The 12,704-nt window shown below is 47.6% G+C and overlaps 1 protein-coding gene across 2 annotated transcripts; it reads left to right on the top strand.

The window, feature by feature from the left end:
• Positions 1-11,041, top strand: ETHE1 (ETHE1 persulfide dioxygenase). 2 transcript variants are annotated; one of them, XM_054588567.1, is made up of 7 exons: positions 1-180; positions 524-668; positions 770-918; positions 7,605-7,734; positions 9,905-9,994; positions 10,400-10,516; positions 10,854-11,041. In XM_054588567.1, exons 1-7 carry the CDS (start codon positions 100-102, stop codon positions 10,904-10,906), a joined length of 765 nt encoding a protein of 254 aa, XP_054444542.1. In that variant the 5' UTR covers positions 1-99; the 3' UTR covers positions 10,907-11,041. The 2 variants fall into 2 exon arrangements, with proteins under 2 accessions (XP_054444542.1, XP_054444541.1); XM_054588566.1 differs by lacking the exons at positions 1-180; positions 524-668; positions 770-918 and adding an exon at positions 5,976-6,189.
• The last annotated feature ends 1,663 nt before the right edge of the window (positions 11,042-12,704 follow it).

Genomic DNA, 12,704 nt, shown 5'->3' with positions numbered 1-12,704 from the left:
AAGGCCGGCCCGGCCCTCGTCCCGTCTCGCAGCGCGCCGGGAGCACCCGCCCTCCGAGGACGCAGGCCTGGGCTCCGTCGCCACACGGCCGCGGGCGCGATGGCGGGGGCCGCGCTGAGGGTCGCCGGGCGGCAGCTTAGCCAGCACAGCGGGGCTGGAGCCCCCATCCTCCTACGGCAGGTGAGGGCTGGCGGGGCCGAGAGCGGATCCCTGGGCCCTGGGTGGCCGCAGGGGCCGAAGACCTGCGTCCTTTAAGTCCGGAGAGATCTTGGAGCCCCTGGGCTCGGAAGCGGATTCCGGGGTTCTGCACAGAAGAGGGCGCGGGGCCTCACTAGGAAGTGGGGACGGTTCGGTCCTGGTGAAGTTGCTGGGGCCCCAGGCTCCTGACTCGGGCGAAGGAAGTGCGTGGGGCTCCTGCTCCTGGCTCTGAGGACCGAAGTCGAGTCGAGGCCTGGCCTCGCAGGTCCCCAGTGAGTGGGTCTGGTCCTGCGCTCTTACAGGCCCCCTTTCGCCCCCTTCCCAGATGTTTGAGCCCAAGAGCTGCACCTACACGTACCTCCTGGGGGACAGAGAGTCCCGAGAGGCCATTCTGATCGACCCAGTTCTGGAGACCGCGCATCGAGACGCTCAGCTGGTCAAGGAGTTGGGGCTGCGGCTGCTGTACGCCGGTCAGTCTTGGCTGGACTTCTGGCCGGAGGGAGGCGGGCGTGCGGTCTGGGAATCCTCCGTGCCCCGTGCCCTCCTGGACCTGAACTCTTCTCTCTCCCAGTGAACACCCACTGCCACGCCGACCACATTACAGGCTCGGGGCTGCTCCGGTCCCTACTCCCTGGTTGCCAGTCTGTCATCTCCCGCCTCAGTGGCGCCCAGGCGGACCTACACATAGAAGATGGACAGACCATCCACTTCGGGCGCTTCGTGAGTTGGGTGCTGGGTCTTCGAGGGGGTGGTGGCCTGGACTTGGGCTCAAGGGAAGAGGAGGCTGGGGGCCTGGGTTCCTCAGTCCTGGGGTAGGAGGGGTTCCTGACCCTGAGCTTTTGTCTCTGGGAGAACGGTGCCATTAACCCAGGCGGGGCACTGGGGCAAGAGTCTCTGGGGAGGTGTGTCGCTGGCCGAGCCCCTTAAGCAAACAGCACTTACGCAGTTTCCTTCGGTTTGGGGGCAGCTCCTTTGACCTGGCATCTCCATAAAAGTTGATTGGGGGCTGGAATGCCAAGACCGGGGCTGAAGGGAAGACCAGCCCCGCCTTCTGAGAGCCACTCTTGGAGGAAGTAGCAGCCTGTTGCCCAGGGTCAGGAGTAGGGTCAGGCCAGTGCGGCGCCGAGGGTGCAGTGTGCGAGGAGGTGCTCACTCTCAAGGCCAGCCCCTTCCCTTGAACTTGCCTCCTTAAATGTTGCGTCCTAGGCTCCTTGCCTCACCCTGGCCCCAGCTGTGCTATTATTACCTCACACCAGAATGGTCTGAAGATTCCTACTCTGCCTTTCCTTTCTTTGCCACAGCATAATCGGCAGGTTTCTGGCCAGAGTTTCAACCCAGGGCAATGCAGAGGGGTGGGTAGAGGGGTGGGCAGGGCACTGGGAGGAGTTGCCCTCAGAGAGCGGGCAAGGCTTTTTCTGATCAGAGTTGCTAAAGAGGCAGAGAGTTAGGCTGACATTGGGGACAGAATGTCAGGTGACAGGGTGAGGACTCACCCTTCAGGCTGGAGGGTTTTGCTAAATGGAGGTAGTTTGAGTCGGAGCATCGAGCTGAAACGAGGGCTGTGTGTGGGTTCAGAGGGTTTAGCTCCAATGGTTACAGCCTCTTTATTTCAAGCCTTTTTTCTGAAAGCAGGTAAACAAATTGCATTGTACACTTATGTAAACAGTACACAATATTCGGATGCTAACACACATTTCTCGGGTTGAGAAACCTCAGAAGAGTTAGAAATGGTCAGACTCTGTCAAGATGAGCCCGTTGTTAAACTGAATGAGTGATGTTTTCAGTGAAAGGATGTTGAAGGGTTTAGCTGTGGTGTATTTAGCTTCACTGTTTGCCTTTTGATACAGCTTTATTGACCTAATTCATAAACCATCCCAGTCACCCTTTTAAAGTGTACAATTCAATGACTTTAGTATATTTACAGAGTGATGCAACCATCATCACATTAATTTTTTGAATATTTTCATCACTCCAGAAAGAAACCCCAGCCCAGACCCCTGAGCGGTCACCCCAGCCCCTCCCCCTTTCATCCTTACTGCCTTAGGCAACCACCCGCCTACCTTCTAACTATAGATTCACCTATTCTGGACATTTCATAGAAGTGGAATCATACAATATGTGGCCTTTTGTGACTGGTTTCTGTCACTGATCATAGTGTTTTCAGGGTTCATCCTTGTTTCAGCATGTTACCAGTGTTTTATTTCTTTTTATTGCTAAATAATATTCCATTCTTTGGATATACCACATTTTATTTATCCATTCATTAATCGATAGGCATTTGAGTTATTTCCATTCTTTCGCTATTTTGAATAATGCTGCTGTGAATGTTCATGTGCAAGTTTTTGTGTGGACGTGTGTTTTCATTTTCCTTGGGTATATACCCAGGATGGAATTGCTGGATCACATGATAACTTTATATTTAATAGTCTGAGGAAATGCCAAACTGTTGTTCAAAGTGGCTGCACCATTTTATCTTCCCACCAGCAGTTCCAGTCCCTCCACATCCTTGCCAACACTTGTTACTGTCTGTCATTATGAATATTTGCTGTTTTGTTTGGTTTTCACCTGAGTTCTTTTCTTTCCTTTTTCTTTTTTAAAGATTTCATGTATTTATTTTTAGACAGAGGGAGAAGGAAGGAGAAAGAGGGAGAGAGCTATCAATGAGTGGTTGCCTCTCTCATGCCCCCTACTGGAGACCTGGCCAGGAACCCAGGCATGTGCCCTGACTGGGAATTGAACCAGCAACCTTTTAGTTTGCATGCCGACACTCAATCCGCTGAGCCACACCAGCCAGGGCACCTGAATTCTTTATAAACTGTTGGAGATGGACACATTTCATTTTTCTCTCCCTTATTTTCTCTTTTAAATTTTTTTATTGTTGTGCAAGTACAGTTGTCTCCATTTTCCCACCCCCACTTTCTCCTGCTCCACCACCCCCACCTTCCACCCTCAATCCTTCCCCACTTTGGCTTTGTCCATGGGTCCTTTATACATGTTCTTTGATGACTCTTTCTCTTATCCCCCCCCCCCCACTTTTTATAATTGAATAGTAACATATATATAATATACTACAAATTGCACGTATGGTACGTATGCAGCTTGGTAAATTTTTACATACTTACACTTGAGTATCCACTCCCAGATTCCGATAAAGAACAAGCCCAGAACCTCAGAAGGCTTCCGTGTCCCTCTTTCTGGCCATTGACACCCCGCCAAGGGATCATTTTTCTGTTTTTTTTTTTTGTTTTGTTTTTTGAAGGGCAGGGAGGGAGGGAGAGAAACATCAATGTGTGAGAGATACATTGATTGGTTGCCTCTGACAGGCACCCATCTGGGGAACCTGGCCAGCCACCTAGGCATATGCCCTGACTGGGAATCGAACCACCAACCTTTTGGTTCACAGACCCACACGCAATCCACTGAGCCACACCAGCCAGAGCTCTTCTCTCTTAATCTTAGAGATTAGTTTTGCCTGTTCTGTACCTTATATCCAGAAATCATATAGTATGTACTCTTTTGTGCCTGGCTTTTTTCATTGTACATGATGTTATATATGGTTGTTATTCTTTCCTTTTGTTGCTATATTGCAGGGATTGACACACTTTTTCTGTAAAGGACCAGAGAATAAATAATTTTTTAAAAGATTTTATTTATTGTTCTGACTGGTGTGGCTCAGGGGATTGAGTGCCAGCCTCCAAACCAAAGTGTTTTCAGTTCAATTCCCAGTCAGGGCACATGCCTGGGTTGCAGGCCAGGTCTCCAGTAGGAGGCGTGTGAGAGGCAACCATATATTGATGTTTCTCTCCCTCTCTTTCTCTTTCCCTTCCCCTCTCTCTATAAATAAATAAAATCTAAAATCTTTTTTTAAAATAAAGATTTTATTTATTCTTAGAGAGAGGAGAAGGGAGGGAGAAAGAGGGAGAGAAACATCGACTGGTTGCCTCTCTCACGCGCCGCAAGCTGGGATCGGGCTGCAACCCAGGCATGTGCCTTGATCAGGAATCAAACTAGGGACTTTTTGCTTTGCGGGATGACACCCAACCCACTGAGCCACACCAGCCTGGGTGTTAGTAAGTATGTTTTCGTTTGCAGGTCTTATGGTCTCTGTTGTGACCACTCAATTCTCTTGGTATGAAAGCAGCCATAGATGGTGCATAAATGAATAAGCATGACTGTGTTCCAGTACAACTTTATTTATGACCACTGAAATTTTAATTTCAGTCATTTTCACATGTCATGAAACAATCATTCTTACTTTGATTTTTTTTTTTTCCAACCATGAAAAAGTGTAACAACCATCCTTAACTTGGAGGCCTTACAAAAGCAGGCGGCAGGCCCAATTTAGCACATCAGCCATAGCTTGCTGACCTCGATGTAGAGCATTTCAGTCTGTGAATTTATGACAGTCCATCCACTCTTCTTTTGCTGGCTGATTCCAGTTTTGGGCGATTATGAATAGCACTACTATGAAGATTCTTGTACAGATCTCTTGGTTGCTATTACCCTCAATTCCAAGGAGTTGACATGGTTGGTCACAGAGCTGACGTATGTTTAGCTGTAGGAGAAGCTGTCCAACAGTTTTTTGAGTTGGCTGTACATTTTACACCCATAGTGGGCCAGATTCAGATGGTTTCATGGTGGAATGAATTTTCTGCTTAAATAAGCAGTCATGGAGACGTGAATATTTTATGTCCCATGAGGAGATTTGGGGAGTTAGTCTTTCCTGTTAAATGTGTTGATTGAGAAGGGTACTTCTCAAGACTCTACTTTCCCAGGTCTCATTTTTGAGATTTTTTTTTAAAAGATTCTATTTATTTTTAGACAGAGGGGAAGGGAGGAGAAAAAGAGGGAGAAACATCAATGTGTGGTTGCCTCTCATGCACCCCCTACGGGGGGCTGGCCTGCAACCCAGACATGTGCCCTGATTGGGAATCAAACCGGTGACACTTTGGTTTGCAGGCTGTGCTCAATCCACTGAGCCACACCAGCCAGGGCCCATTTTTGAGATTCTGATTTAATTGATCATCATGTGCCCAACAAAAGGATTTCCATACTTCTTCCTATTTGAAGTTAAATATTTGAATTGTGGAACAAGTCTTTTATCCCCCAATATTTTTTAAAAATTTCAAGCATACAGAAAAGTTGGAAAAAAATTTTACAGTGTACACCTTATATATCCATCCATCATGTCATCTTATTTTGTTTCCAGAAAAGAGAAAAAGTTTAGCTTATGGAGGTTCAGAGTATTTAGCTCCAACTGAAAATTATATTTTGGGTTTTTGAGAGGGAATAGAAAAAATGCATGGTAATACTTTGAATAATGATGCAAAAAAAAACCAAAAAACACAAAAAAAATCCCTTGGGACGGAATGGAAATGAATCCCGGAACTTACTTGCCAGTAGGGGGCAGTGTGGGCTGTGGAAACCACAAGGTGAGTGAGCTTGCACTGATCCCTTTAGAGTGGAGTTTAGTTGATGCAGGTAGTTTCAGAAATGAAATCATTGGGGTAATAATTTTTTTCCTGACATTTGCTTCCCTGACTTGAGTGTGGAGATTTAAATAATGATGATCTCTGGGATGGCATTTTTGTGTCCAGGTTTTGCATGTGGTTTTTTGTGTTTTTGTTTGTTTTTAAGAGAGAGAGAGAGAGAAGGAAAAGGGTAGGGAAGGAGGGGGAGAGAGAGAGAGAAACATCAATCAGCTTCTCACACACACCCTGACTGGGAACCCAACCTGCAACCCAGGCATGTGCCCGGACAGGTGACCCTTTGCTTTGCTGGACGTTGCCCAACTGAGTCACACCATCCAGGGCATGTCCAGGGTTCTTAACGGCAATCTTGGAAGTGGCTTCGGAGATCAGAAAGTATGGACATTTGAGATGAAAGACCCTGCAAATGGAGCTCAGACATGGCTGTGTGGGTTGTACCCACATCCCCGGAAATGTAAGGGCTTTCCGCAAGCACCCTGAGTAACTGATGGTTGCCAATCTGGTAGGTAGAAAGTAAAGGTTTTTAAATTTAACTCTTACCGTTCCCTTCTTCCTTTTAAGGGAGGCCAAACATCTTTTCAGATGTTTTATGACTTTGTTTTTTCTTCTATGAATTGCCTCTTTTGTTTTTTTATTTTGCCCATTTTCTTTTGGGGGTTCTTAGGAGCTGTGTATATGTTATGGCTATTCACACTTTATAATAGTTTCTTATACATGCTGCTAATTACTATTACCTCTGAGGGTTTTTTTTGTCTTTTAACTCTGATTTTGTACTTTTCTATAATGAAGTTAAACTCTGTGCCCACGTCTGTCACTTTTTCCTTATGGCCTCTGAATTTTCTATCATGCTTAGAAAAACCTTTTCTACCTCAAGATTTTTAATGATTTCATTTATTTATTATTGATTTCAGAGAGAAAGAGGGAGACAGAAACATTGATTTGTTCCACTTACTTGTGATTCTTGTATGTGCCTTGATGGGGATCAAACCTGCAGCTTTGGTGAATCAGGATGATGCTCTGACCAACTGAGCTACCTGGCCAGGACCCTTAACCGAGAGAGAGAGAGAGAGAGAGAGAGAGAGAGAGAGAGAGAGAGAGAGAGAGAGAGAAGAGAAGAGACAGACACACCCTCTATATTTATTTCTACAATTTTAGTGTTTTTTATATTTAGATCTGTAATGTGTCCTGAATTTTGTGTTTTATTTGTAATTATAGAGTTACATGTTCACTTTTTTTAAAAAAAAGGATGATATAAGAAAAAGAACAAAATACACATTTAGAGTTCATGAATACATTTTATAAAAGATGACACTGTTCAGGTGGCTTTGTAACTTGCTTTTTTGCACCTACTGGATATTAAACATTTTCATGTCATTAAATATTTATGTTTATCATCATTAAATTTTATTTTAATGATAACTTTTAATGACTGGTTAGTATTTTACATTTTTATTAGTATGCTTATCTTTTTCTTATTGATTTGCAAGAGGTGATTGCTTATGAAGTATACTAACCACCATGTTGTATATGTGTTATAAATACACTCCCCAGCTTGTTTGTTCCCTTCAAGATTTGTTTGTGATATTTTTGTCATTGCAAAACTTCACTGATTTAAAGTCAAACCATTGATCTTTTCCTTAATGATTTACGACATTAGAGATCACATTTGAGTGTTACTCCCTAACCACAGGTCATATATTCATTTGTACTTTAGTTGCTGTCACAGTTTTATGGTTTTATGTTCTTGCCTTTAATTCATTTGGAGTTTACGCTGGTGTGAGATCTAAGCCTGGAAATCTAATTTAGTTTTTTTTACAAAATTAGTTATCTCTCAATAGACGTGACCCTGGAATAGTTTCACCAGGAGGGCAGAGCCATTGGCTCCTTGGTGACTGTCTGTACTTTCCCTCCTGCCAGGCTTTGGAGACCCGAGCCAGCCCTGGCCACACCGCGGGCTGTGTCACCTTTGTCCTGAATGATCACAGCATGGCCTTCACCGGAGATGCCCTGCTCATCCGAGGGTGTGGGCGAACGGACTTCCAGCAAGGTCTCAGGCCCCTTCTCTCAGCCTGAGGTCTTAGTACAGTTATGAGTGCGCCAGGGTTGTAAGTCTCAGTTGCAAGAATGAATGAATGAGTGTTAAACGTTTAGGGGCTCAGGGTTAAATTCAAGGCGTTTAGCTTTGGAGGGGGGGTCGATTTAGACTCAGAGGTTAGCTGATAAGGGAACAGTTAGATTGAGGGGTTTAGTTGCTAGGGGACTGTTAGGTTCAGAGGTGAGTTCATTATCTAGTGCTGTGAAAGAAGTTACCCCAGAAATGAGTGGCTTAAAAACAATGATTAACATGTAGGTTCTCACACGGTTTCTGAGAGTTAAGACTCTGGAAGCAGCTTAGCTAGGTGGTGGTTTTGGCTCAGGGTCTCTCATGAGGTTGCAGTCAAGCTGAGGCTGTGGGCTGCAGTCATCTGAAGGCTTGCCTGGGGCTGGAGGCTCCCTTGCATGGCTGGCAAGCTGGCCCTGGTTGTGGGCGGGAGGCCTCAGTTCCTCCCCTCGTGAACCTCTCTGTGGGGCTGTTTATGGGCCATCTCAACCTGGCAGCTGGATTGTCCCAAAGGGAATGATCAGAAAGAGAGGAAGAGAGAGACAGGATGGAGCCCTAATTAAAAAAAAAAAAAGATTTTATTTATTTACTTTTAGAGAGGGAGGAAGGGAGGGTGAAAAAGAGGGAGAGAAACATCAGTCTGTGAGAGATACATTGACTAGTTGCCTCTCACACCCCCCAAACCGGGGACCTGGCCAGCAACCCAGGCATCTGCCCTGACTGGGAACTGAACCAGCAATCTTTTGGCTCTCAGGCCAGCACTCAATCCACTGAGCCACACCAGTCAGGGCAGTAGCTCTAATTTTTCTTTCTTTCCTTTCTCTCTTTCTTTCTTTCTTAAAAAAATATTTTATTTATTTATTTTTAGAGAGAGGGAAAGGGAGGGAAACACCAATATGTGGTTGCCTCTCGTGCGCCCCCTGCTGGGCACTGGCCTGAAACCCAGGCATGTGCCCTGACGGGGAATCTAACCAGCGACACTTTGGTTTGCAGGCTGGCTCTCAGTCCACTGAATCAGACCAGTCAGGGCAGGAGCCCTAATTTTTCTAATGACCTAGTTTCCTAAGTTAATTTCTGTCATTTCTGCAATATCTTATTAGATCCAAGTCCCTTAATCCAGACCACTAAGTCAAAGGTGAAGGGAATTAGTGTTAAGTTTTGAAGTGTCAAAGAGTTTGTGGCCATATTTTAAAGCCCCATGAGGGGTTTAGCTGCTGGAGATGTGGCGGGGCCTGGGCTTGTGGAGTCCTGTTCTGGAGTTTACTGCTGGGAAGTTGTTAAAGTCAGTGGTTTGATTGCTGGGGGGCTGTTGCATTCTGGGTTTAGCTGCTGGGGACACTTAGATTCAGGGATTTTTCTGTGAGAGGGGAGTTTCAGAATCACAAGATTTGGTTGTCCTTTGAGTGAGTGTATGAGTGTGTGTGTGTGTGTGTGTGTGTGTGTGTGTGTGTGTGTTTGTGAGAGAGATGGTCGGGGGGCGGGGAGAGATGAGAATGTGGGGTTGACTCTAGGTTGGGAGGATTGAGTTGCCTTGCGGGAGGAGGGCTAGCCTGGGTGAGAGGGGATAGAGAGCCGCTCTGAGCTGGTAGTGGGTAACCAGATCCCCCGGCTGCCTCTTGCTTCCTCTTCCCTCTCTCTCTCTCTCTCTCCATCTCAGTCTCTGTCCTTTTCTCTCTGAGGCTCCTATGCTCGCCCTTATCCACTCCCAAAGCAGTTATGAAATGGAAGGGTTTAGGACTCGGGGCTTCTTGCTGGAACCGTGGCGCCATTCTCCTCCTTGGTCTCATGCCCTCAGCTTCTTACCTTCTAGTCCACCTTCCCTGCCCAGACCCTTTCATGGCGTCTGCGCAGTGAGGGCCAATTCCTTGGTACTTCAGTGTCTCAGCTCAACCTCATTTACACCTGTGTTGAATTTGTCACCATTCCCCAATTCTTTCCATGTGCCATTCCATCTGCCTAGAACACCCTTCCCTCTCCTTCTCTACCTAGATACAAGGGGGTACTGGCAGGAAATGAGGGAGAGGGTTTAGCTACCTCCACCCTTTTCTTAAGGGGAGCGGCTAAGGTGCCTCCCTTGTCCTCTTGAGCCACTGACCTCTGAGCTTTCCCTCTCTAGGCTGTGCTAAGACCTTGTACCACTCGGTCCACGAAAAGATCTTCACACTTCCAGGAGACTGTCTGATCTACCCTGCTCATGATTACCATGGTGAGGGCTTCCTGGAAGAGGCATGGGACTGACATAATTTACTACTGTTTGACAGGGAGAAACAAACTACTGTAATCCTCATGGGGCATGGGACTACAATTCCCAGAAGTTCTGCTGGCCCGAATGGTCGAGTGCTTATGGGTACTGAGTGTGACTGTAGAAACCATGACACCTAGAATTCCAGAGGGCATGGGTTTTCGTAGGACCTCTTTATAGAGCTTAGGGAACTGTGAGAAACTACATTTCCCATATGGCCTGTTGAGGGAAAGCAATTTCAGGAACATTCTGTGAACGGCTTGTTAGTCCCAGGCCAGAGAGGCACCCCAAAGCCTTCTGGGAAGTGTAGTCCTGAGAGTCCCAAGGCACTGAACCGGTGGACAATCCTCCCCAAACCTTGGCCACTAGGGCTCACAGTGTCCACTGTGGAGGAGGAGAGGACTTTGAACCCTCGGCTCACCCTCAGCTGTGAAGAGTTCATCAAGGTCATGGACAACCTGAACTTGCCCAAGCCTAAGCAGATAGGTGAGTATTTGGGGGCCTGGACTCCTGGTCTGAGGGAAGAGGAGCTGGGGGCCTGGACTCCTGGGTCTGAGAGAGGAGGGGCTGGGGGCCCGGACTCCTGGGTCTGAGAGAGGAGGGGCTGGGGGCCCGGACTCCTGGGTCTGAGAGAGGAGGGGCTGGGGGCCCGGACTCCTGGGTCTGAGAGAGGAGGGGCTGGGGGCCCGGACTCCTGGGTCTGGGGGAGGAGGAGGTTCAGGGACAGAACTCCAGTTTCCCAAAGAAAAGGGCTCTTAGGATTTCTGGGTCCCAGTTAGGCCAGCTGGGGCCCTGTAGATTCACCCTTGGTTTCTCTTTTCAGACGTTGCTGTTCCAGCTAACATGCGCTGTGGGATCCAGACCCCTCCTTCCTGAGGTTGCCTCGGTCAGACGCTCCGGTCCATTAGAAATGCACTTGGTGAGGTGAGGGGAGAGGTGCCATCATAGGAGCCTCTCTCCTCTTCCTCTCCCTCACCAGCCCTCAAGCTTCACAAATAAAAATCTTGTTTTTGTTCTGAGTCTGACTTCTGTCTGTTTTCTGGGGGGAACCCGTTGGGCTTCTGGGCTGAGGTGCCTGGGGTTAGTTCTGGATCCTGGAGAGGCCAGAAAGCCCAAAAGAGGAGACATTCTAACTCACGAGAGCAGAAGCCAACAGGTACCTGGGACATGGCTTCTCGGCTCCTTGGATTAGAACATCGTGTTGAGTTTGAGCCATTTCCCGCTGTGAGAGACCCAGAATAAGGTAATTCTCTTCTCCAGGCCTCATCTGTAAAGTGAAAATAATAATAATGTGTTATGACGATCCAGTGAGTTCACATATGCGAGGTACTTGGCGCACTGCCTGAGCGGCAGGCTTCCTATCAGTGTTAATTAACCACTATTGTTTTTTAAAGGAAGATTAAGATTTGTTGAAAAAGTGAAAATGTTAGCATTGTAAGATACGGATGCAGGAGTCGTGCAAGGAGCTGACATTTGTAATTCAAGCACTCGTTTAAGATGCCCAGGAAATCTGATACATGGGGTGGACACAGGCTGACCCCTGTGTTTGGAGTGACAAGCGGTGGAGGGCTCCTCAGCAATGGAGAGGGGATCATCCCTTACAAACTCCAGCTGAAAAGAAGAGGATTTCTTATCATTGGAAATTGAGCTGCTGACTCTCTGGGGAATTGTTTTACGTGATCAAGGTTTTCAGTAGAAGCTATAGAGCTTTTTCACGCACAATGGATGACAGCAGCCATATCCATGCCTACCCTGACCGTACTCGGTGATCTGTCCTGGACCTCCAGAGTCCCCACAGTAGCCACGCCCTAAGCCTCCGTAGCCGCAGCACCTTCACAACCACCGAGGCATCCACAGTAGTTTCCATAATAGCTGCAGCATAGTCTTGGCAGGTAAGGATGAGTGTTAACTATTATTGTCACTATCAATTGGAATGATCTTCCAGGCATTTCCTGGCTTGGAGTGACAGTTTGTGTAATGGTTTGAAACAGACTTTCCAGAGAACATATCTGGTGCTGGTGTCAACAATGTGTATAGACTTTGGGCACACGTGTTCCTCTCAGCCTCAGTTTCTCCAACTATGAAGTGGAGATAGACATCCCTTTCTTGTTAGGCTGCTAGGCAGATAGGATTAAATTAATGTGTATCAATTTTTAGCACAGCTCCTGACACCCAATAATACTTTCTCACACCAGTTATTTTCCTGTTTTTACCCAGAGAGGAAAGGGTCTGGCTGACACCTTTAACCTCTCCTGTCCACCCCATAGCAGAGTAGGGGGGCGGTACACTTCCCTCTGTCTGCAGGCAGGTCTCTGACTCAGCTCAGGGCACCCTGTCCCATTGTCCAGCTCCCTAAACCGGTCGGGGCCCTTCTGAAGGGCTCTTTAGAGGGGAGAGTCCTCTCTCTGCATTCCCTTCTTTCTTTCAGCATTCCCAGGGTCTGGGCATTAGGGAGGCGTTTACTCATATGAGACCAAGACACCAGGTCCTCCAAGGGACGGGAATGGGGGCACTAGAGGCAGAGTGGGGGGTCGCGATGCTGGGTTTTCCCAGGGTGGGGCCGGTGCGGCCGGTGGGGCCGGGATGTCCGGATGCCACGGTCGCGGGCGGGGCAAGCAGGTCGCTCCCTCCTCCCTCGGGAGCTGTTGGACCTGTTGTGCCCCCCCTCCACTTC

This window comes from Pteronotus mesoamericanus, unplaced genomic scaffold (assembly GCF_021234165.1).
Source record: "Pteronotus mesoamericanus isolate MK-2021 breed Mesoamerican mustached bat unplaced genomic scaffold, CSHL_Meso_final scaffold_137, whole genome shotgun sequence".
NCBI lineage: Eukaryota > Metazoa > Chordata > Mammalia > Chiroptera > Mormoopidae > Pteronotus > Pteronotus mesoamericanus.
Note: the sequence above shows the minus strand (reverse complement) of the source record. Positions and strands in the feature narration are given on the sequence as shown.

Excerpts from the sequence above, each read along its gene's own strand:
- ETHE1 (XM_054588567.1), top strand. The coding sequence starts at position 100 with ATGGCGGGGGCCGCGCTGAGGGTCGCCGGGCGGCAGCTTAGCCAGCAC. Across the intron at positions 181-523 it reads CCCCCATCCTCCTACGGCAG|ATGTTTGAGCCCAAGAGCTG; the intron begins GTGAGGGCTGGC and ends CCCCCTTCCCAG. Across the intron at positions 669-769 it reads GCTGCGGCTGCTGTACGCCG|TGAACACCCACTGCCACGCC; the intron begins GTCAGTCTTGGC and ends TCTCTCTCCCAG.